At 33.5% G+C, this 26,418-nt stretch overlaps 1 protein-coding gene across 43 annotated transcripts in view; it reads right to left on the bottom strand.

Annotated features, from left to right (window-relative positions):
- The window catches only part of RIMS2 (regulating synaptic membrane exocytosis 2), a 467,197-nt gene that overhangs the window by 117,660 nt on the left and 323,119 nt on the right, over positions 1-26,418 (bottom strand). For 11 of the 43 annotated variants that reach the window (XM_045861541.1, XM_045861532.1, XM_045861539.1 and 8 more), the window contains 2 exons: positions 26,201-26,233; positions 12,245-12,345 (listed from right to left, as the gene is read on the bottom strand). The exons of 24 other annotated variants lie outside the window; for them this stretch is intronic. In XM_045861541.1, coding sequence (XP_045717497.1) covers positions 12,245-12,345; positions 26,201-26,233 — 134 coding nt within the window. The remainder of the gene's footprint in view (positions 1-12,244; positions 12,346-26,200; positions 26,234-26,418) is intronic. 8 more of the 43 variants (XM_045861580.1, XM_045861533.1, XM_045861536.1 and 5 more) reach the window with 2 other exon arrangements.

The raw sequence follows: 26,418 nt of genomic DNA, 5'->3' as shown, positions 1-26,418 counted from the left end.
TACCTTTAAATACTATGTGGCTTATCATATGATTTTTGTATTTTGAGAATATTTATATCTTTTATTAGGATATAGGGTAGAGACCTTACAGATACTGAATGACAAGCTATCATTCCAAAAGTAGACTCCAGGCCCTGGGAATATGTAGCAGGTAGAAACACAACAAAAATGAACAGGTTGGGAATATAAAGTGGGGCTCCCTTTCAAATATTAATGCTTTAGAAAATAATAGAGTAACTCAAGGTACTCTATTACCAGTGCTGAAAAACTAGAAAGGGCCTGCGAGTTACAACAACCCATCTAACTTAGGACAGGGCAGACATCTGGACGACGCCCACTACTGTCATTTGTTGTGGGAGAAGAGAGAGCAGCATCAACTGGGTTTGCATTAAAACCATTTGGGATGGAGCCAACAGTCAAAACACGGCAAGGAATAACAATTAGGTCTTGTTTGGACCACAGCAATAGCCTCTAAATGGGACTCCTGGTCTTTAATCTCCTTTTCAAATGCATCTTAAGTACACCATTAAAGTTATCTTTTGAAAGCACAAATTTAGTCATATTGGTGACTTCTTCTTTAAAGCCCAGGAGTGTAAAAAGGAACATTCTAGATTTTTAACTGAGAGATTTAAAGCCCTCCACAATCCTGTCTCAGCCAACTTCACATTGTTATCTCCTAGTAAGTATCTCAGCTTGTTCTACATTTCCATTCTAAAGAACCACTAGCTAGCTGTTCCTTAAACATGGCTTGTGCTCACATGCTTCTATAACTTTGCTTAAGATCTCCCTCCCCTCTGCCTGACCTTTCCTTTCCCTCATGCATTATTCTACAATGCATTCGCAGATTTCTCCCAGCAAAAAGAATACTTCCCTTGTTACTCTTCCTTTGCATCATTTACTTTTATTATATCACTAACACAGGCTATTTTGTATGAGCACTGCTTATGTATGTGTCTTCCTGATTTGATTATGAATTCCTAGACTGAAAGAATTATCCCTCCCTCCTTCCTTTCTTTTCATCCTCTCTTCTTTTTTCCATTTCTACCTCCCTTCTTTATTACCTCTTCATTCACTCAGTTCTTTGTTGTACTGCTATTCATTTGATAGTTTCTCTGGCATTTTTTTCTTTTAATGTTGCAGAACCAGAATTCAGAATTAATAGTTGATCAGCTGTAGAGACAGCCAAGCTATGTGGTTCTGAGTTGTAGCAAAGAGAAAATTACTAAATGTCCCCTGAGGTTACAAACTGTGTTCAGATACACAAAAGAGGACTCATGTAACTGCCCTTAAAAAAAAAGCCAAAGAATGTTATCTGATGCTGAAGCCTACCTTTCATTATTTGCTCGTCACTGAGTCATTAAAAAAAATCACGGTATTTTACAAGTGAAAGTGACATCCTTATTGGCTTCCTCATTTTATAGATGAGAAAATTGGGAGTCAGGTAAGTGAATTGACTAAACTTATACAAATTGTTAATATAAAAGTCTATTTTGTTTCATTTAAATAATTTTTGTGAGTTATAATTTCACTTTTAATGGGCAAGCATATTTCTAAGCAGAACCTAAGTCATTTCTTTTAAAAATATTCACATATTGCCCTGGCTGGTGTGGCTCAGTAGACTGAGTAACAGCCTGCAAACCAAAGGGTTGCTGGTTCAATTCCCTGTCGGGGCACATGCCTGGGTTACAGGCAGGTCCCCAGTGGGGGGTATGCGAGAGCCAACCACACATTGGTGTTTCTCTTCCTTTCTCCCTCTCTTCCCCCTCTCTAAAAATAAATAAACAAAATATTTTTTAAATATTCATATGTTGTTTTTTCTTTAAATATAAACTTTAAAATAAAGATTTTATTTCCTTTTTGGAATTTCAAAAATTCTATCTAAAATGACATGTGTAATCAAAATATAAAAACAGCATGAAAATAACACAAGCTGGATAGATTTTAAACAAATAAAACTTTAAAATGATAAAAATACAGTATTACATAAGCTAACTTGAATAATAAGGTGTTAACATTATGCCCTATTGAACTAACCCTTTTATATTCAATTTAAAATTCAGGTAATCTTTTATTTACTTAGTTTTGGGGTAGGGACAAAATGGAAATGAGCTTAAAATAAGAAGTAACATGTTCTTACATGACTGGACCCCTGCAGACTTAGCCTGGCTGTGCGCATTCTTGGTCATGAAAATGACCTGAAAAGGCCATTTCATAGCCATTTTCTTTGTTATTCAGGACGCTGTATTGAACTGGTGCGTTTTGGTTTGTCCATCAGAATGGAATTCTGCTGTCAGTTTTTTTTATTACCCCTATCTCATACGTTACAGTAAATAATAAAAGTGACTATCATTACTGGGTGCTCCCATGTGCCAGGCTAAGTTCCATACCCTTTTACAACAATATTTCTACCTCCTGAAGTTATCACCAACCAGAAGTTCCTTTTTTTATATGAGACCTATTTCAAGGTTAGCTATACTATTTCCAGACTGAAGTATTATTTTACAATCTCCAAAACTGATGAAATAGGAATTATCCAAATTCCACGTTTAGGAAAACATTAGCAAATTTATTTTGCTAATAGATAATATCTGTAATCTTTCTAGCTGAAGAACAATCACAACAAATTTTTGTGCTCATGAACAAAGCTGTCACATAATGGAAGTGTGGATATGTTCAAATTACAATTAGTCCAATTAAATAGAAATTATTGATGGAGATGGCTCCACACTGTCCTAGTTACCTAATTGGGCTAACTGACTCAAGGTTTTGACTTGTGCTGATTCAAACTTAGCTATCAATTATTTCATGAAAGCAACAGGCAAAAATATTATGAACACAAATTTATTCTCTAAATCATAATTATCATGCCATAAGTTAATTTTAAAATGTGCCGATTCAATCATTTATAAGAATACATCCAGTTGGGAGTCTGACACTGATCAGACATTTCTGAATTGATGAATAAAAAACAGTATTAGATGAAGGAAATGAAACACAGAAAATCTAATGCAAACCTAATTTTAAAGAGTAAACTATGGGATTAAACAATTTTCTTAATTAATGTTGAGGCTGCCTAAAATCCAAATGTTAACAGTAATTTTTTTCCAAAGCAGTCTTCAAAGTACCATGTATCGGTGTAACACTGTATAGATTACAGGGTTCCCTCAATTTGTACACAGAAAAAGTTGGGCTGTAAAGAACTACTGGGCAATTTACACAGTTTTACCACCTAAGTGGTAGAGTCAAAATTAGAACCCAAACCTTTCGATTATTTCTCAGTATTCTATTACAATTAACTCCACACAGAAACCAATAATCACATGCCCACTAGAAAATCTGCAATAGCCCACCCATGCTTTCCCCTACAGTTTACATCTGGTTCTTATCTTGGTACGAAATGCTTAATATTCACCTGCTCTAAAACCTCTCCCAAACATCTGCCCCACCCTGACATTCCAACATTGCTGTTCATGTTCATGTACACACACAAATCCACTGAGTGCTTATTGTAGCTCAGGCAAAATGCTTGCCACTGGAGCGACTATAAAGATATAAAATATAAAATAAAATATAATCCCCATTCTCCAGGAGTACACACTTGAATACAAAATAAATAAGTAAATAATCACTATATAAGACAGAATATATGTATTTTAGTAGGCAATAAATGCCCTAGGTTCAGAAAGTCTATAAGTTTTCACAATCCCAATGCTTTGAATATTCTTATATTTGTACTTTTTATATGTCTATACTTAATCCTTTTAGATTATATGAAATCTGAGTTGGAAAGAGTTCTTCTGCCCTATTTATCACATTTATTCCTTCCTTATTTCCCATATCCTCCCTGATTCTACAGAGCAAGATCTTGCTCCCCTGGGTGACCAATGTACTTCACCCCATGTATCCCCTGTAGGGTATTCTAGTTGTTAGCAAGCCAGTACCTCTGGATGTTTGATGAAAGCAAAGATGAATGCATACATCCCCTTTTTGCTGGAGGTAAAATAAAATGTCTCTTCTTGTGTTCTCAGGCAATACACAGGCAGAAATGGCTGCTTCCGGTCGTAGAAGCTATTGTCCATTGACTGGCCCTTTAGTAGCACGTGGCTGAATGCAACTTTAAAATTCTTTCTTTAGTCAACTTTTAGTAACATATTTACTAAAAGCAGCCATTTTACACCTTTAAAGAGGTAATTAAGGTAAAACTAGGTCATGTGCATGGGCTTTAATCCAGTATGGCTGGTGTCCTTATAAGAAGAGGAAGTTTGGACACAGACATGCACAGAGAGATGACCATATGAGGACACAGCCAGAAGGTGGTCATCTGTAAGCCAAGGAGAGAGGTCTGGAAAGAAACCAAACCAGACAACACTTTGATCTTGGACCTCTAGCCTCCAGAACTATGAGAAAATAAATTTCTGTTGTTTTAGCTAGGCTGTGGTATTTTGTATGGCAGCCCAAGCAAACTAACACAAAATGTTAAGGAAAAAAAAAACCCTAAAACTAGAAACTTTTAAGTTCACAGATTAATCACAGAGAAAAATATAAAATTTCTAAAATTCCATGTAAAACAAGGTATATTTGTACTTATGAGACAAAAAGGAAACGAACAGCTTGCCTCTATCAGCTAGAATACGGAGGAAAGAAACTCACCCTTGGCTCAGAGTGCTAGGGTATGCGTGTGTGCGCGTGTGTGTGCGTGTGTGTGAAGTGCAGGTAAATTATGTGTAAGTACAATTTTGTCTATTTTTAAATTAAAGTTTAAATACTACCAGTTGCTAGGGAGTAAAAATGGTAAGAATAATAATTTGGGGAAGATAAAAACCTGACTAAACTAATAAAAATAAGACAACCCAAATAAATTTTTAGACTTTTAAAATTATCATTAATTTTTACTCTCTTTTCTTCTCTTTCTCTTCTCTTATTTTTATATCACCTTAAATATATATTTATATACATGTAGTAGATTGTTGATGGAAACAAATATAGACCTGAACCCCCAAGAACTTTGGTAATAACCAATTACCTGTTGGAAACAATTTAGCAATTTTTGTTTTTCTCCTTTCCCATAATCATCATCATCATCATCATCATCATCATCATCATCACCACTATTATCATCATCACCATTATCATATTACAGCTACCATTTAATTATTCCTTATTATATTCCAAACTCTGCTTAACAGTAATACATATATATAAATAGATTTAATTTTGAAAACAATCCTATGAAGTAAGTACTATTATTAGCATATCCTACAGAATAAGAAACCTAGGCATAAATGTGTTAATTAACCTGCCCAAGGTCATACAAATAGCTACAGAGGTTAAGATTTGAACACAGGCAGTTTGGTTCTGGAGTTCACACTTCTAATACTATTCTTTAGTCTATATTTAATCGCAATCACTAAAAATAAACGGAAGCCTGATTGACAAAACTGCCTCTATCTCTATGGTTGTCATACAGACTTCAGAGGTTGTGCTGTGGATACGGCTGCTGCTACAGTTTCTATAATGCAGCAAGAAGTTATACTTGCAACAGATACTTCTCCCTTGATGTACTGACTATCCTCTCCTTCACTTATCTCAAAGATAAATCAAGAAATTATATAAATACATATGGAAAAATTTTAGTTACTTTTAAATTCTAGTTTTGTGAATTTTAGTATAATATAAATGAGAAATCTACCTTTACAAACATGAATAAGGAAAACCTTAGAAGAAAATAAGATATAAAGTATTTTAAAATATGACTGTATATAGTGTCTTTTTCATTTCAATCTATGACTCACTTTTAACTAGGCAATACAACCAACCATTTATAGATTGTGTAGATGGAACTAAAGATTTTTAAATCAGGCCTTGATAAAGATTACCACTAATATCTCTTGCACTTCTAGGGCTATATTGTATATTGCTGCTCTTACTTGATAGTTTAATTATCTATATTTTAAAATCTAGTTTTATCTCTTGTCATAAATACACTTGGTAAAGGAACGATCTTGGAATGATGTAAATAAATACACGGCAGGTGACTACTTCAAGGCTTGAAGGCTGGTTGGTTTAGATAAGCAGCCAGACGGTCCGACAGAGTGTGGCCTCGTCTGGGGCCAGGAAACAATCTGCAGTGTACGATACTTGGTCAGAACATGTCCTCGGATGATGGAGGAGAGGTGGGCTATGCAGAAGTGGTATCAGCACCTAGGAATCAGCATACCTTCTCAGAGCCCCGTAGGCTAAATCTGGCAGTAAGAATGCTTCTGGGTGATGTAGCTAGTCTTTTTTTTTTCCTCCCTGTGCTCCCATATCAGCAATTTCTCAAAATTTCTCTTGAGATTTTGTGACAGAACATGAAGCTATCTGATTGCAGGGTTATGTAGAAATGAACACAAGAATAGAAACATTTTACAAAGTATAATTGAAGTTTAGAGGAATGGTGTGTTTCATTGAAGAAATCCATGTGCAGCCACTAGAATTCTCTCTGGTATTTTCATCAATACGGTTGACTGGTAATATTTCTTGATTTGGTTTGGGATGAAAACTATGAGTAGATGATCTTAATTCCAATTTTTTTTAAATGAAACCTTTCTGCTGGACATCTGGCCAGATTAAGTCTAGCAGGAATTTTTTTGAAAATCTGAATCCTACTTCTGATCATGGAACAGCACACTGCCTATACCAAGAAAGGATGCTTCATTACTTCTATGGGACATTTTAACCTACTCCTGGAGGACCTTGCAGGTTAGACGTCGGATTACTGAGATGGCGCCTGTTAGAATTCTCCAGTTCTATTCTTCAAATGTTTCCATCTGACAATGGCACAAAGGTATGTTGCATGTGAATAGCGAGTTCTCTTGGTGGCGTGAGAGCGGATGCAGCAGCAGCTCTCCCTGCAGTGCGCCCTGGGCCTAGCTCAAAGGCAATGTTCCTGAGAGGTGTTACATGCTACCTGCAACTCAGCTGCTCTGCTTAGGCAAAGCTGTTTTCCCCAATGTTTTATTTCAATTGCCACTGTAAAATTACAGCATATCTTTCATTTCTTCACTTCTATAAATACCGGCATTTTCATGTATCTTAGTAATTTGTACAAGGCCACCTAATCTACATTTTAAAATTTCCTTTTTATAAATTTAGTATTTCAGGTTTGAGGTCTGTTTATGTCACCACTATAAAGGAGCATTTCTTTTTAAATACCCATCCCCATATACATACCTGCTAATGATTTCCCCAAGGGCCAGGCATGTTTAATGTCAACCTCAATAAGATAATTACTTAATTTTAGTAATTTAGTTTGTAATTTCTCACACACACTGTGTTCCAGTCTCCTTTTATTTTTTTAATCTCCATATCCCTCGAAGATTCACAAATTCTTTCCCCCTAAATTTGATTTTTCCTTTTAGATCTGTGTTGCTTGAATCTTTTTGAGAATAAAGGAAACATTTAATAATAGTTGGTTTACACTGAAATCCTTTTCATTAGCTCAATGATTTCTTTACCATTTCTTTTTGACCTAATCATACTCATTGCTGGTACCTATTTGCTGTCGTTATTATAAAATAGTAATAACAATAAATATTATATGCACTACTATTGAGCATTCTACTAATTTCATCCTAATCATCGCCCTATGAAATACATCTCAAAGCCTTCTTCAATACATAAACTGAGAGTAAGAGGTTGACCTATCCAAAGTCACCCGGTGACGTCTGCCTGACTCCAAGCTGTGTTCTCTCTCATTTACCGCGTTATGCTCATGTGCTGCTGCCACATTTTGATGACACTGGAGCCTTAAAGTTCTCTTGACTGACACACATCATGCTTGTGAATGGCCACTCTGAATGAGCTGCAACCTGTCTCCTCTCCACTCTTCTGGTGTCCCTGTTGCCTGTGTCTTAAAAGTCAATTTAAAGCACTTAAGTTTGGCATTGAATGTGTATTCTAAATGTTGAATACGTTAAGCTCTAATGAAGAAAATAGCTTAGTTAACAGTGGCTATTTACTTGCCAAAAATACTTTGTCTTTAGCTGTTTGAATTTTTAAAATATTGATATGAATTGGCCTACAATTCAGTCATATGAATTTTATTTCTATTTACAGAGCTTAAAAAATGACACTATTGGTGTGTTGTGTTATTCATATTTTAATGTAAATTAGTTTGATTGCTATCTTTCTAATGTCTCTTTGAAATTGGCGAATACATCCTTGAAAGACAAAAGCCTGGGTGGGAAGGTTCATCTCCGCAGTCGCCTAGGAACAGGCGTGCAGATAAACTCTTTTCCTTCCTTTTGCTATGTTGCCCTCTGGCCCCCAGCACTCACTCAGTCTATTAGATTATGGGTTAAAGGAATTAGTGTGGGTTTATGGTCCACATTTGAAAAGTTTTGCAAAATTTATGGGCTATATTACTTAATTATAGAGAGGTAAATAAGAACATAGAAAATTATAAGTGATATAATGGGATAAGATACTTCTGTGATGATTCTGTGGAAACATTACTGGCATTTCCCAAAGGACATGATTTCTATAGAGAACTAATATTTGAGTTCCAAATAAATACCATATCAATAAACCATAAAGCATTCTCTGTTGAAATGTTATGGACTATCCTTTTAAAAATATATTCTGGGATAATTTCAAAATATTAAATATGACTAATTAAAAATTAAAATCATATTTAAATAAAATTACCTGTCTCCCCAATTTCTCATATTAATTTTCAGACATACTACCTACACTGATGTTCAATTATTGCTCATTCTATTAATAAAATATTATATTACTCCCAGAAGGATAGTTGGTCTATAATGAATTATAATTTGATCTGTTAAACTTAATAAATATATCACATTTTTCGGAACCAATGAAGAGCAGAGAATATTTATCTTATAGAAAAAATAAAAGTTCATCTTTACGCTTCTGCCAAGAGTAGGATAGTAGAATGACACTTAACTGGGAGAGGGAGTGTACCAACAGACATGAAGGGTGCACTGGCTACATAGTTAAATTATTTCGAGGGTAAAAAGCCAAGAAATTACCCACTGATTAAAAAGAAATCACATCACAGGCCTTTTACTGCTTTTATTAAATGTAAGCTCTCTCCTTTTAAATTTCCTAATATACTTAAAATATTCTTAGAAAGACAGTGACAACAGGCATTTCTCTACAGATGCTTTCAAAGTGAGTTACTAAAAAGATTTTTTTCAAACTAGTAAGAATCATTTACAAGCTGTCAGTGCAGAAGGCTTGAAAAATTCAGGGAGGCAATGCCATTTAAAATGTGGAATGTGCTGTTAAAAAAGAGCTCTGCTAATACTCGATTACATTATAGCAAAGCTTAATAGCTTCACTGGAATTTCAGGAAAATAGCTCAGATGTATAGTATATGTTCCATATGTCTGAGGCTTTGCATATAATCTCAAATATTTCAAATTTGAAAACCAGACTAGCTACAAATATTACCTTCCATGACTTAGTCGCTATGTAAATTTGGATAAATTACATAAATTTTCTATATCTATGTTCCCTTATCTGTTAAATGATTTTTTTCAAGAATCAGATCTAACGTACCAACGTACATAGGTCAATAGCAAGATTTTAATTGACATATTATCAAAATAAGGAAGAAAAGAATGGAAATATAAGCTAAGTATTACGAATTAAAAAGACAATGCTATTGAAAATTTTAATTGAAGGAACTGTTGGTATGGAAGTTAATTACACACACACACACACACACACACACACACACACACCCTTGCCTGATGAGAAAACCTCTATAATTTTCTCTTTGATCTTATGCTTTGAAATTATGCTTTGAAAGCATAATTTCAGCAATAGAAAACAAAATGATAAGTATTTGACAGTCAGGTGATAGGATTTGTTAGAAACTATGAGAGGCCTGGTAAAGGTGCCAGATTTTCCGTTCTCAAAACAAGTCTCCGTTTTTTAATAACATCATTCATTATTGGCTTCCAGTTAAAACCCTAACAGAGGAAGGCAACTCATTCAGTTACCCAGAAGTAAATTTTACAAGCAGCTCACCTTTGAGCAGTAGTTCTTAAACCTTAGTGGACATCAGAATCACCGGGTAGACCTGTTAAAACTACAGAAACACCACCCCAGAGTTTTGTTTAAGTAGATCTAGAAGGGACCAGAGAATTACATTCCCGAAGTCCTCAGGTGATGTTGATGCTACTGGAAAACCATTTGAAAACCACTGCCTGAGAGAACGTTTAGGAAATTACATGGCTTAATATAATCAGTCCTTTGCCAAGACTAAAATTTCTTCTAACCTAAAGTAAATGGTATCAAAGTCATAAACGTCTGAAGCCTCAAGCAGTCATTTATATATGAATTGGAATGGAATCAAAACTTTTTTTTCTGAAAAATATTTTGAGTCATGTCTATAGTATTCTTTAGTCAATCCTTCTGCAAGAAATTTCTGTCGTGTACCCACTAGAAGAATCATTGCTATTGCTTCTGAGAAACTTTTTTTTATTGTGTGAACTATATAAATCATACAACCAACTCAGTTTCTCCCTCTGCCTTTGCTGCTTGTTAGGAAGCTCACGGTCAAAGTAAATGCCCCACGTTCAGCAGGGGGACAGGGTGCTGCACTGTGCACTGTGCTCACAAACTTTACCTTGTTTTGTCCTGACTTCATTTTCCCTTGATACTCATTTCTTCATTGATATTATTATTGAGAGTATCATATGTATTTTTAAAAATTAGTACTTATATTCCTTCTGAAGTATAGTGGGATATAAATAAGGAAATAAAATGAATTTGTGTTATCTGAAGACATGTTAACAAAGTTTTAATATCCTATTTTATTAGGACTCATGCCTTGGTCTTCGGCTCATACAAAGTGAATAAATGAGTGATTAGAGCATAACAGAGGCCACATAAGATCAGGTCTATCTCTACAGCCCAAGGCAGAAATACCAAAAACAGATGTGGGCATGCACAGATATCACTTCTGACAACAAGCTCAAAAGGCTAGTTGATGGATCTAAAATATTCTATCGTCAGAAAACTTTTCTATAAAATTGACTAAAACTATTTGAAGTTATTCATATTTTTATTTTACAGAAAAATTTCTAGAAGTTCAGAACCTGGTGAGTAAAGGCAAGGCTATGTTTGTCTGTCTGAAATTGACCTCTCTTGGCTTTGGGCCTGTGCCATTTCCAATATGCCGTAAGTTTGTGATGAACAATCCTGTACTCGCTATGTCAGTACTCAGTGTATTTGGGGAAGACACTGGTGGTCTGAAAGATGATGCTGACATAAGAATCTCTGCCTCCTCTAGGTTATGCAGTAGAGAAACTAGAAAGCTGGGCTACTTGTCACATATGCATATCCGTGTAGCCGGTTGTCCTTTACTTAAGTCTTGACTTTATCCAAGGATGGAGTATAATGGAGAGAAATGGGAGGTATAGTAGGTAAGGATAAAATATACCTAAGAATATAAGAGTCCAAACCGCTTTTCTCTAACATACAGGTAAACAGACCACAAATATTACATGATTGCAATGATTAAATTACTAAGTGATAAAGTGCATAACAACTAAATGTTATTAGTAAGGTTTGTGATTTTCATTCTTTCATTAAATCTCAAACAGATACATTAGAGCAAAGTCTTTTCATGACTTTGGGTATGAATAATATCATGTTACTAAAATGTTTTGAAAATTTAAAGGCAATGAAGAGCAACAACATTGAAATAATACTTTTTTCCTATCATGGTAAACCTCATACCTCAACTCATTCCCAAAAAAGCAGTTTAAGAAGATTGTTGCTAAAAAAACACTTTGAACTATATACAATAATACCTCATGACTATGTATTTTGTATTAATATGTCATTAATACACCAGATTCAGTTAAAATACTATAAAGTCAAAAAATTCTATGTATAGGAAAACCATAAAAAGATAATAGTGCTTAAACATTTTGAGGGTGTTAGAGCCTTTATACTTTTCATAAAATGAAAAATTCTAAAAGATTTGTTTTTCAGATTATTTATGAGTTTCATTTCTTTAGCCTCCTATATAATGATTTTTTAAATAAGGCAAATTCTATACCTAAAAGTTGGTAGACAAATGCATTCTAAATTTGAGCATTTAATAATATCATGGGGCCACTGCATTATATGTTCGTGTTTGACTAATCTGCATTCAGCTGAGAATCTACTGGTTTGATATGATTAATTGATTTTACCACTTTTAAAAAGAAAAATGTCTTGCCTTTGAATGGTACTCTTGTTCCAGTCTGGAATCTGATCCGGCTACCTGTTTGTATTTGTTAATTTTCATTTGGCGGTTTCTCTCCTCTATATCCATAGCACCTATCGAGTAGAAAAAAACCCATAAAATTAATGTTCAGTTCTTATTTGTGAGCCCTACTTATAGTCTGTATAAAAGAAGAAATGCTAGACTGTTATATTACTTTCATTTAAGGCAGTACTTACAAATCAATGTATAATTTCTTGATATATTTAAAGTATGCAATTTGGCAAATAAAATCATGATTATTTACTATGTAAAATAATTTTAATCTGAATAAAGTGTAAATGAAATTTAACAAAAGACAACAAATTTTCACTAATATAAAACACTTTCTGGTACATGTAGATCAAGGAGTATGTATTTGACAACACAGAAATTTGACAATGATATTATAAAAACTGTCTTGCAATTCATCAAGACTCGATTTATTTACTGAAGAAAAGTTGTAAGCTCAATTGGTCTCAAATGCAATTTTACAATAGCATTTAGAAACTATTTCATAAAATTAGCCCATGTATTAAAACAGGTTGCCCTAACATACATGTGGATATAGTTTCAAGACGTTTTCAACTTGAACTTTCTAGAACTGGGATCAAGAAAGAAACACTTAGAATAGTACTACTCAGAAGGTACACAGAGTATTATCAAAGTAATTTCAGAAAAAAAAGAGTGTAAGGAGGTGATAAAGTGAAATGTAAGCTTATTAAAAATTAAGATTAATGTTCACTATAATAGATGCTACTACAAAACATATCAATTATAGATACCAAGAGAGTCTTTAAAAACTTTGGTTAGAACAGTAACTAAATTCTGTTAGCTAAACTTAGCAAACACAAAAAGTGCTTTAAAATTATATTTATAATTTTTTAAAAAGATTTTATTTATTTTTAGAGAGAGAGGAAGGGAGGGAGAAAGAGAGGGAGAGGAACATCAACGTGTGGCTGCCTCTTGCAGGCCCCCCACTGGAGACCTGGCCTGCAATCCAGGCATATGCCCTGACTGGGAATCTAACCAGTGACTCTTTGGTTTGCAGGCTGGCACTCAATCCACTGAGCCACACCAGCCAGGGCTACTTATGATTTTTAAATACATTTTACAGGAAAATTCCATTTTTCATATATAAAAAACAAAATCTCAATTATACATTACAAATCTTGAAACTGGGAAAAATAATCACAGCTTCGCAAGCTCCAGTGGACATCTATAATAAGTGTCATGTAAATGCACAAGCACTGAGGTAGGAATGTAAATGTACTCATATATGCTCCTTGCTTAAGATCATAACTTTAAAATCGCAATAATGATATCTGGATAAAATTATGCCCATTTAAAGGCAGGTATTTTAGTATTCATTCTAAAAAATTCATTGTATTAAAGTCTTCATAGTAACAAATATTTAGTGTAAGTCAATTAAATAGTATAAAGAGGAAAGAAAAAGTTTCAAAGAGGAGTAAGAAAATCTTGAATAGAATAATGTATAAAGACCTTACATTTTATGGCCACGAAGTATAACAGCAAATTTAAATCAACGCTTCAATAGCGAGACAATCAGTTCTTTTAAGAGTAACATTGTAATAATAATTTGATTAGTTGATTATGATTATGTCCCAGATTATAAAATGGAGAATATGCATATCATGTTAATAACAACTGAATGACACATAAAATCAAGTGAGTGCCTCCAGGATATGAATGTGAAATATAGTCAAGTCAATATCACACCTATTAGTCGATTAAAGTACAAGCTTGGAATTGTTTGTACCTCAGAAGTATTCTCAGGTAAATATGTTTATTTTATCCAAGAGCAAGGGAACAAAAGAGCCATCCTGGCATCAAAAAATCTGTGTACGGAAAGAATCTGAGCTAAATGGAGGGTCTGAGAAGTTTCTTTTAAAAAGTTTCATTTTGATATCATAGTTTGAAAATAGTATTTTAAATACAAATAACACCAATTAACAAAAGTTGAAATGCATTATATGTACATATACACATACACAGACATATAGATCCATACATATACGTACATATATATGTATTTTCTAAAATTTAGACTATTTTTAGGAAATCAGTCTCTTATGAGGCTACATTAGACCCTTTCTGATTACAGGTACTGTGGGATATATACACTGGCAGGAGTTGGCCAACTTTTTCTATGAAGGGCCCAATAGTAAATATCCTTGGCTTTGCAGATCATATGGCTTCTGCCAAAACTCTGCCATTGTAACATAAAGGTAGCTACGGATACAGACAATTCAGACATGAATGCGGCTATACTCTAATAAAGCCTTATTTACAAAACAGGCAGTGGACTGGATTTTGTCTGTGGGCCATAGTTTGCTGATTCCTCAGTTAAAATATATTGGTTTAATGTTGCTTCGCTGCCCCCCCCCCAAAAAGCCTTTATCCTAATAATGGTTTAGCAATTTTGTAGAATCAAGTTTATGATTTTCCTTCAGAACATCATTTACAATAGATAACTAGGTGGAGGGCAGGGTGCTGGTTCTAAAAGTATATTAACCTGCATTTGCTATAAGCAAATAAAGATGCTTTAAATATGCTATCAACTAAATTCCAATCTCAAACACATCTCTCAACTCCAGACTCAATCATGATCTACAGATGGTCCCTAACTGAAAAAACACTTTGTTAGATCCTTAACCAATGGAATCTCAAGGTACCACCTTAGTGGATGAATAGGCAACAAATGTAGGTAAGCATACTTTTAACTTACAACATGAAATTCTCCTATCAGGCTAATCCTTAGGGGAGTGACCCAACATGTCTCTCTCCAAAATTATTGTGCTCATATGATGTTTTCCATTCCATTCATTTCCTGTGTTTTATCAACCTGTGTTTTTCTTTATTCTCATAAAGAAAACACTCCATAAACAGTAATATCTTGCCAAAGAAACTATCCTACTGATAAAGTATCCATCATAAAAAATTCTTCGCCAGCAAGTTAATTTTTCTTTGCTGGTCCTTTTTTCTCATGAAAATAACCTAGAAATAATGTTTTCAGTAACATTATTTTGGTTTCAACCAAACTCAGTCTTCTTTTTTCTTTCCCTGAGGAATGAAAAACAATTTAGAGAAATCATTGCAGGTAGAAGAGCTGTTCACTCTCTGGCTGGAGAAAGAAATATGTAATTTCTAAACTTTCAACACCGATGTCCAATGCTGTACTTATATAAAAGGAAAGTAAATGAAATTGTTAAAGAGGCAGATTTTTGTTGAATCTTTCAGATTTACACAGCAAATTTGCATATAAAAGGTCCTGAAAATTCTACAATAAAGAATAATAATTTCATCACAGAAATCTAACCCCCTACCTATTATCTGTGAATATCTTGCTATAACAATGTCAAAAATGCATTGTGGGAAACACTGGCTTATGGGTTTAGAAGGTAAATTTATCTAAGAATTTCTAAAATTCATATTCTTATATGTGATGACATATTAATGGTTTCATTTGATTTTATAATTTGAGCATGCTAAAAATGAATTTTATGTTCAAAATCAAATTAAATATCAAAATTTTTTAAAATTATAATAAAAAGTCAGTAGGAGGTTAATGCAACAGTCACACTTCTTAAACACATTTGCAATGAAATTTGCATATATTTGTTTCTATTTATTGAGGAGATAATCTATTTAAATGTATTAAACTATAATATTCAAATTGTCTGGCTTCCTAATAAAGCATTTAAATTATACAAGGCTTTGTTTTATCTACTTGAAATATTTTAAGGCAGGGAACAAAGGGAAAAGTAGAATGTAAATGTGCTGAATAAAACGGATAAATATCTCAAAATATTTGTTTTTCTCAAAGTGGAAACTCCTGGTGCATTATGTGTCATTTAATTTTGAAAATCCAATATTTTGATACTGATTTAATGCATTTTCTAAAACTATATCACATATTATGTAAGTTATTTATTTTGATATAAGCCATTTAAGAGTTTTACTTGTTTTTAAATCAATAAGCTTAAATTAATCAATGGTTATTCTGAATTAAAAAAACCTACTTAATCTGTCCAGAAAGTTAAGTCATATGTATGATGTTGGTAAGACAATCAAGTTAAAAAATTTAAGTTATAGGGATTTTGTATCCAGACATGTAGTAGAAAATGGCCAGATTAACAAGCAGCAAGCAGTAGTGGCTTAGGTTTTACTATTTATGTGTGTGCTACAGAGACCACCAGTACACCTTTAGAGATTTCTGTAGCACACTTCAAACAGGATTAGTTTAGTTTTCTTTACCAACACACACATGCACACACACTTCTGGGGCCCCCAAACTTCTCTGAAGGGGGACACGGATTTGTCAGGAATGTAATTCCTAATGAAGCTGAACCGTAGTGATCAGAGATGATAGGAGTGCCAATTTGGTGACCTTGTGCTTATAAATGAAATACTCAACTCTAGGGATTTAAGGAAAAAATCTCTTAAGCCTAATATCAAAGCTCCAAGAAAGAACCCCCAAATTCAGAAAAATATGACTGAACCTGTAATTACAGTTATCATGGAAGTCGAAGATTATTACTCTTAACTGAAATCCAGAAACTACATCAATTAGTACCCCAAACTTTTGTAGCTAATTTAATAATTTTTAAATATCCTCCCATCTCCTCACCCCATTCCTTTCTATCTCTATGTAAATAATTCAGCTTTAGCCTAAAGAAGTCTTCCTTTAACTGGGATAAAAAAATTAATCATGAGGGTTTCTAATGAAAATAATCTGTAATGCCTTTTCCTTTGATTATTTATACCTTCAAAAACTAAGATATGTCTCTAAACAATTTTGAGATTAGAAAACAAATTTATATTCTTATATTTAAAAAATACATCAATAACTTGTGAAATGATCATTACACATTAGCATTTAATAACTGGATTTATTATGAATTTTAACCCTTTAAAGGGTATGTGTTAAATTTGTTTTCTAGTTAAATTTAAGAATTAAAGGCATTTGTGCAACATTAAATTTTAATTAATAGTGAAGGACTTCTGCCTTGGTCATGTAGCTCACTTGGTTAGAGAGTTGCACCCAGGTGCCAAGCTTGAAGGGTCAATCCCTGATCAGGGCACGTATAAGAGTCAACCAACAAATGTATAAATAAGTGGAACAACAAATTGATGTTTCTCACTCTTTTCCTCTCTCTTTAAAATCAATCAATAAAAAAATAGTGAAGGATTTTCAACAAAAACTTTTCTACTGAACTATCCAGACAATTGATAACAATATAAAGTATAGCTTTAAGAAATCTAATTGATTTTCATAAAATATATACATATAATAAATGTAATCTGCACATTAAAGAAAAAAATTATCAACAATATTTTTCTGACTGAAGCTACAAAAGTATATTACTTATATAGTAGAAACATTTTATAAATTAACTATTTTTTGCCAAACCATTGAGAGGAAAATATTACATTTGATAACTATCCTATTGAATCTTAGAAAACAAATTTTTCTTTGAAGAAAATACAAACAATGTGGAAGAAGGACAAAACAAAATAAGATTCCAGACAATAATAATGAGACTAACAGAAATCACATATCCCAAACAAAGTTAAAAGGGCCAAATTCACGTAATCATCACTTATGTATACACCAAATTAAATGTAATAAAGAAAAATGTACAATCAGTGTATGCTGCTATTGTTCATTTCAAGGTGATAACTACACAGGAGAAAACATGGCAATTTATTTTTAAATTCTAGATCCAGTAGGATAGACTATAAAAACAAGTTATTGATGTCTTTCAATGGTCAGAGGAATAAGAATAGAAATTGTTGAAATGACATTAAATAAGTATGAATCTAATACTTTGCCATATTATAATTTTATTTTCAAAGGCAGTGCAATTCACTTTGACCACCTGTCAGAGAGGAAGAGGGAGGGAGGGGCTGGATGCAAGAAGGTGAAGAGATTAGCCAAAGAACATATACACATAACCCCCAGCCAGACAACAGTATGATGATGGCCAGAGGCAGGGTGGGGGGGGTGTGGAGAGGGGACGGGGCTGGGCAGAGGTGTGCAGTGGGATGGGGAGGAGAAATGGGGACATCTGTAATACTGCCAACAATAAAAATAAAGTAAAAAAACCCACTTCAGTCCTATATGAGAAAAACATAGCTCACAGTTTTTTGTTTCCCTTTTTAGGCATTTATTTGCTTATTCTTGAAACAGAGTATTTTATCTTGGTAGGTCATTTGTTTTATTCTCCTCTTGATAGAAAGTAAACACACACACATACACACATGAATTATCAATTCCCTTTCACCAATGAATAAACTGAAACTTGAAGAGATTAGTAATACTTAAGATCACACAGGCCTTTGAATTTCCTACTTTATGCTCACCAGCAAGCTTCCTTTATTTGGCAATAGAAAGTAAAACATTATTTGTTCAACCGTTCTTCAAAAAAAGCATAATTTTTTAAAAGTATCTGGAATTAATTAAGTAGTGCCTTGTTTATAATGCTACAAATAAATAACTAAATTGGTTGATAAGTATAGTCCAATGCTCAGCTCTACCATTAAAATTATTTTCTATGTTTAAACAATCCTAGAGATAGGTAGATTATCTAAACTCATTGTTTATAGATTATGGACATAGTAAATTTAAATTCAAAACCCTCATGCAAAACCCATGGTTTTGCTAAAAATAAGTATAAATAAAGAGCTAAATAAGAGTATCTGCATGTTAAAATAATCTTTTGGTATTAGTGTTTTAATAGTAATTAATTAAGAGCTACGATTTTTTGATTATCTAGTCTGGACAAAATCTTGCAATAAATACTTTACAGATATTATTTTCACTTTTTTTTCAAATTATAAAAAAGTATAGATGTACTGGCTTGTATGACAGCTATTGCTAAACTGGTAGCCACAAATTGTTATAAATATTTGGACTGCATATAACATAAAGAATTAATTCTATACTATAGAAAGAATGCCTATACAACAGAATGCATGGGTTTCAATAAAGCTGATCCAAAATAAAAATCATTTTTTAAATATATTTTATAAAATAATACCTTCAGGTATATAGTGCTTACTATATACCAGACACTGTCTTTAGGTGCTTTACATATTATATATTAATATTAACTAATTTAATCCTTATGACAGCCCTTTGAGGTAGCAGTATTATTGTAACCATTTTTATAGATGAGAAACCTAAAGCATAGAAATTCACAGCAAATAAGTGGTGGCCCTGATCAGGGAGTCTAGTTCCAGAGTCTGCTCTAATACAGCTTCAGGGACTAACATTTCTTACAGGAACAAATATTTTGTCTATTAGCTGAACATTTGAGGAAAGAGAGTTAAGATGGACAATAGGCCTAGATAATACTGAATGTTACAGTGTTCACAGAGTGTGAATAATATTTTGAGCATTTAGCATTAACACCTTGAATTTAGGACACATCTTCCAATGAAACTGAAATCTTATTACTAAGTGCCTATCAGTAAATGAGTGGATCAAAAAACTGTGGTACATTTACACAATGGAATGCTATGCAGCAGGAAGAGAAGAGCTCCTACCCTTTGCTACAACATGGATGAAACTGGACAGCATTATGCTAAGTGAAATAAGCCAGGTGGTAGGGACAAATAGTATATGATCTCACCTATAAGTGGAACCTAGCCAAACAGAACAAACAAGCAAGCAAAATAGAAACAGAGACATGGAAATACAGAACAAACTGACAGTGACCAGATGGGAGGGAGAAATAACAGAGGAAAGAAGGGGAAGGGTCAAGTCAAGGAAGATGTATAAAGGACCCAGGGACAAAGAGGTGGGGAGGATTGAATGTGGAAGGTGGGGGGTGGGTAGGGCAGGGGAGAATAATGGGGGGAAATAAGGACAACTGTAATTGAACAACAATAAAAATTTTTTTAAAGTATTGAAAAATAATGTATTCCAAATCCCCAGTTTAAAGATGAGATAGTTAAACCTGGCTGGTGAGACTCAGTGGATTCAGTGCCAGCCTGGGAACTGCAAGGTAGCCAGTTCGACTCCCAGTCAGGGTATATGCCTGGGTTGCAGGCCAGGTCCCCCAGTGGTGAACATGTGAGAGGCAACCAATCAATGTATCTCTCACACACTCTCTTTTCCCTCTCTCTAGTAATAAATAAACCAAATCTTTAAAAAGAATTAAAGATAAGATAGTTAAACCCAAAGACATTAAATTATGTGTCTAGAATCACACAGCTCAGTAGCAAGTCTAGGGCTACTGAGGTCTCTTGACTGACTCCTAATAATCTTTCCAATTTCCTCCACGCCACCCACAGAGGAAGAAATGCTCAAGAGAATATTTATTTCATGTTTGAGTATTGCTACTATTTTGAGTTCCAAGAACTTTTCTTAACTCTCTTCTCTTATATTTGAGTATTTATAGGCTTTAGAGAATTAAGTATAAGTATTTAGCTTTACCAATGGGAGCTTTCTACAAGATGTAATATGTGTTTTATATCTGAACATATGCATATTTGATTTGAGATATTTTTGGTTGAAATATTACAATATTACTTAAAATGTTAAGTTGACACACACATAAAATATTGTTCTAAGGTACCATGTCTCTTGCAACATCTAAGCTATCTAGCACAGTGCTGAGCGTAGAGCTGACACTTCCTTATGAACTGAGATTTATATTTTCTAAGAATATCTATATAAGGGGTAGAAGGTATAATGATAAGATTGATAATAAATCAACAATTGAAAGACGTTGGGAAATTTCAGTAACAGCTTATATGTGCATTTATATGTGTACACATTAAATTTCCCCTAAAATGAATGTTATTTCTCTTTATCTTTTAGGATATAGCACAAGTAGAACAAAATGTCAAAGAAAAGCACACAGCACTTAAAATATGGCACATATGCCTAGCAAATCTGGTAAGAATTAAAGTGCAAATTTGAAGTAACACAAGTCAACGTCAATATTCAGGTTAATTAGAGAAATAAACAAGAGAAACTATTTTTATGCTAATAATAATAATACAATTTTACTAATTTAGAAAAATATGCCTAGCTTTCCCTAACAGAAAGTGGAGTAATAATTTTATTAAGACTTATAAGATATTTACTAGACTTATTATGGTAGTCATTTCACCACATATACATATTCAAATCATTATGTTGTATACCTGAAACTAATACAATGTTATTTGTCAATTATATCTCATAAAAACTGAAAAAATTCTTTAAAAATTAAAAAAATTAAAAGCATTATAATTATAACACAAAGTATATGTTACTTATTTCTCATTGTATATTTACTAAGTTGTGTTTGAAATCTATTGAACTTAAATTGTTAAGTTTGTCAAATTAACATTTGTACCTGGCAGATTAATGGACCAGTCTGATAAAGTAATTTTTGACATATTTTATAAAACTTGGGTATAGCAGCATACCAACTATGAAAATAACGTAACAGTTAGTTAACATAATAATACAATTGCTATTATAATATAATAATAATATATAAGGGATTACTAAGAAATATTGCTGACAAAATACCTTATTTTTGAGATCTCCTTTAAGAATAAAACTTATGTATTACACAAGCACTTAAGATTGTCAGATGCTTTAGACCAGGTATGAAAGTAATTCTGAAAATTTGTGCAGTTGAAACTTGAATATGAAAACACGAGCAGATGCCACTTTCTAAAACTTACCAAATAGTGTTTTAAAAATCTCTTGTATCACTGGCTCTCTTTTAAAGGGTCTCTAAGGCTTGTATAATTATCTAAAAAAATAATATTGTCAGATGAAATTTCATAAGAATAAGAAGAAAAAGTGTAAACCTTAATAAAGCTCACTAGTTTTTACTTAAAAGAAACTTGATTAAGATTTGCAAGGGTGCTGCTTCGAAATGTGTGGCCGACTCCATTCCCCCATTCATCGTGTAGGATTATGTTGCAGTGACTATACTAGGACCTCTGAACACAGATGAAGGTCCTAAGACTATGGTATAAACCATATAAACATACACCTTAATATGTCAGAGAAATGATTGGCCTGATCAAATTATGTTTCTATCACATTTGGATTGAATTATTAATAGGTGTGTTAACAGAAAAAATGCCAACTTACATATTCATTAGAGATGTGATAGCTTAATAAAGGTATTACATTTTATTGGTCACATGTTCCAGTAAGGTTTTGAAAAGCCTTAACACATATAACTTTTAAACAAGTGAAATCCATTCTAATTTGCTTGTTACAAAATTTACTGCTTTCTCTTCTAAAATTAGTTCCTTCTTTTTTTGGAAGCTCTTCTTAATACCGTCTCTATCATTCCTTCCTTACCCTAATTTCCTTTGAAACAGAATGCACTTGTCTTCATTTCATTTATCTCTGGGCTCAGGAGAGTGTGTGGAATCCTAAATTCAGTGTAGTTAATCCGAGCAAGTCCCAACTTAACAGTATTACAGGTCTACAACTAGAACGGAGAAAACTCACTCTGCAGCTTCCTCATGCCAGGAGAAAAGGAAGTGTGCTACAGCTACAACTGCAGTTTTGAACTTGATGCTAAGAAAGGTTTCAAATCATGTTTAGTTAACAGTGGGAAGTGATTTAGGGCCTATTATTTGAATAAAATGAAGTTCTCTTCCCTCTGCAAATTTAACCATTTCATCTATGACCTAGATACCATTTATTTTTCTCTTAAGAAAGGTTGCTTCCATTATAATCTCCTGTTCCCATCTTCAAACTCCCTCAGCTACTTTCCTCTTGTTTTTATGCATGCACACCATGAAGATTCCTTTGTTCAACCTGTTGAATTTACTCACCCCAAGCTTAGCTTAAACTCCTTATTTTTCTCCCTTTTCCTATCATCTACCTCCTTTTCTTAAACATTTCCAATCTGTACTGTCAATGTACCTATCAGAGCTTCTTTCTCTAATTCTCCCCACATTACTTAGGGACAGACATCCTAATCTTTTCCACTGCGGATTCTGAATCCCTATTCCTTCTGTTTAAATCTTATATGCCCTCAGCATCATCACAGGATGATGCTGATTTCCTCTCTTACGTGGAAGGAAAAAGTTGACCCTTCAACAAGAATACTACCTCCCTGAGAAACATTTTAAGGGGAAACCGCTCAAAATGCTATACCTTAACTACTACTGAAAGGGATTTTAAGCATTCTTCCAGGTCTGCATTGCTGCTTCCACATGTTTACTTTCCTAATTTCATGTAAAATCTACTCCTTTATGTTCATACCATTATATTTCCTAGTTGTTGTCTACTTCCTAGGCAATTCTCTTCATTGGTTTTTATCAACCTTAGGCCTTCCGTGGCTTCAATACCTGTATAAAAACCCTAGTACTAGAGTGTGTGGCTTTCCTTGACCTCCCCAACTGTAATCCACGCTGCACCTCAGAAACCCACATCCCAAACCAAACCCCGCATCTGTATATTATTTGGAATTATCTAACAATTGAGAATTCCAAACATTGTTAAATCAATCTCTGAAAATAACCTTCTCCATTTGCTTCTATTCGCCTTCCATATCTCCATAAATTCCAATTCTTTCATTGAAGTCCTTCTCTCCCAGTTCATGGAAAACTCTGAATCTAAACAATATTTAACAAGACAACATGAATTAACATGGAAAGGATCTTCCCTAATCTATCTTGGATATCATGTTAATCACTTTCCTTGCCAGCCGCAATGAACATCCTCATCTTCTATTTCCTACTACTAAAACTGCCCACAGACTTCCAACCTTACATCCACAATCCTAGAGAATCAATGCCATCACAAATTTAAGTTTTTCACTTAAACTGTCACTACATTGTATGTCTTTGGTGACCTTCCTGTCCCATCCCCAGGCCATCAGGAAACCTGTTCCACATTCACCTTCGCTTTTTTTCCTTTTAGACCTCCCTTACCTTCGCTTCAATGGGATTGCTGGCCTCCACAACTTGACTGAAACCAGTCAGGCAAAAATAATTATCAATTAGTTTTATCATTTGACAACATATTTGTCTCTCTGGAATTTTTCTCTGTTGAGTACACCCTTCTTGAAACATGTCCCTTCCTTGAGTTCTGTTCTTTTCTGGATACCTTACTGTCTTTGAATGGGTCTTTTCAGTATAATTTTCTGGCTCTTATCATTTAATCCACTCTATTAATGTAAATAAGTGATGAGCCCAGAATTTTGATCCTTGGCATTCTTATTCTTCCAATGATTCTGGCAATTCCATTCACTCCTATGGAATGAGTTAAATGCTGATACTCTAGTTTTTAATGTTTCTAGCTCAGACTTCTCCACTGAGTTCAGACTCATACAACCAATCCTATCTACTAGCTATTTATATCTGAGTTTACCACAGGAAACTAATCCCCAAACTGCACTTTTTATTTTTTATTTTATTTGCTTATCTATTGCAATTACAGTTTATATTCAATATTATTTCATATTAATTTCAGCATACAGCACAGTGGTTATACAATCATTAACTTTACAAAGTGTTTCCCTCGATATTTCTAGTACCTGCCTGGCACCATACATAGTTATTGTAATATAATTGAGTACTATTTTGTAACTACTGAACTTTTTTATTTTTCCTCTAAAATTTATATTCCCTATCTTGATAAAATGTACCATCATCTAACTAAACATTTCAGTCACCTGAAATTTTTATCTTAATGGACTGCATCGATAATACCTAATAAGCCTTACAGATTCTACATCTTTAAATAACTTCTTATGTACCAATTGTCTCTGTTGATTCCTTAATTCAGTCCATTATTATCTCTTAACTGATTGATGCCATATCTCATAGATGATTTTTTTGCTTATATTGCTCAGGTACATTTTTTAAATATAGCTTCTAATCTTTCTAGAAACAAATATCTGATCTTGTTCTTCCCCTATTTCATATGCTTCAATACCCTACATCTTCAAAACCCTCTCTGACTACTTTTCTGAACTTGTTTGAATCATTTTGCTTATATCATTTCTTCTGCCTGAAATGCTCTCTGCACACAAGGCCAACACCTATCTAGTTTTCAACATGCAACTCGAGGGCCATCTCTTCTATGAAGTCTTTCTTAAACTAACATCTACCCCTTTCAGGTAGAAATGATCAAGCTTTGTGATTCCATTTTTATATATCACAGTACCTGTAATATTATTGTGTAACAATAATTGTTAGACCCACCCTAGAAAAGTCCACAGGTTAGGGGCTATTTTGTGTCCTGTTATTTCTAATACCTAGGAAAGTATCACACAGCATGTGCTTAAATAAGTGAGTATTGAATGAATGTTCAAGTTTCAAGTGTTACTTTTTTCATGAAGCCTTGCTGGCCATCTAGATAAAACGAATTTTATTTGGCTTTATACCTTTGTTAGAGTCATCCATATTGGCACACAAACATAACATATTACCCACATATTTTATTCCTCACTGATATTGACAGCTTGTTTAGTATTTTTCACAGTCCAGCACATTGCTGAACTCATGATACAAATAAAATACTTTTGTTATTATGTAAAAAAAAGTTGAACACAAGACTTAGGCCTACAATAAGCTGAAGAACAAACTTTAATTAACTTAATATAATCTAGTTGACTATGACTAGGTTTATATATATATATAATATATATATATATATATAACTTGTACCCAGTTATGGAAAAATACATATATTGAATACATGTACCTATCACACAAAAATTAATCATTTTATTCTCATCCATCTAATTGGAGCAGTTGTCGCTACAAGTTGACTATACAACTACCTAAAGTGAAAATGGCTGCAAGATTTAACACTTGTTATAGTAGAGAAGAATGAAAAATTAAATAAATAAAAAAGAGTAAAAAATTTCTAAGGCAAGTTAGATAAATAAAAAAAAAGTAACAAAGAAAAGCAATAGAAAGACAGACCTGCATGTCTTCTCCTTGTGGAGTCCACTTCTTCTGTGACCACATCGTGTAATGGACAGACATAGACAAAGGAGATGGGTGTGAGTGGATGTACTCAAAAGGTAAAATGACACCGAAGGAAAGAGCCCCAAATCATTTTGAGAAAGAATCCTGTGCATAATGGTAGGGGAGATATAATCAAACACATACCATATTAAAAAAAAGAACTACAAAAGAAC

This window comes from Phyllostomus hastatus, unplaced genomic scaffold (assembly GCF_019186645.2).
Source record: "Phyllostomus hastatus isolate PE091 unplaced genomic scaffold, TTU_PhHast_1.1 phas_scaffold_21, whole genome shotgun sequence".
Taxonomy (NCBI): domain Eukaryota; kingdom Metazoa; phylum Chordata; class Mammalia; order Chiroptera; family Phyllostomidae; genus Phyllostomus; species Phyllostomus hastatus.
The sequence above is the reverse complement of the archived record's forward strand: the minus strand, read 5'-3'. Positions and strand labels throughout refer to the sequence as shown.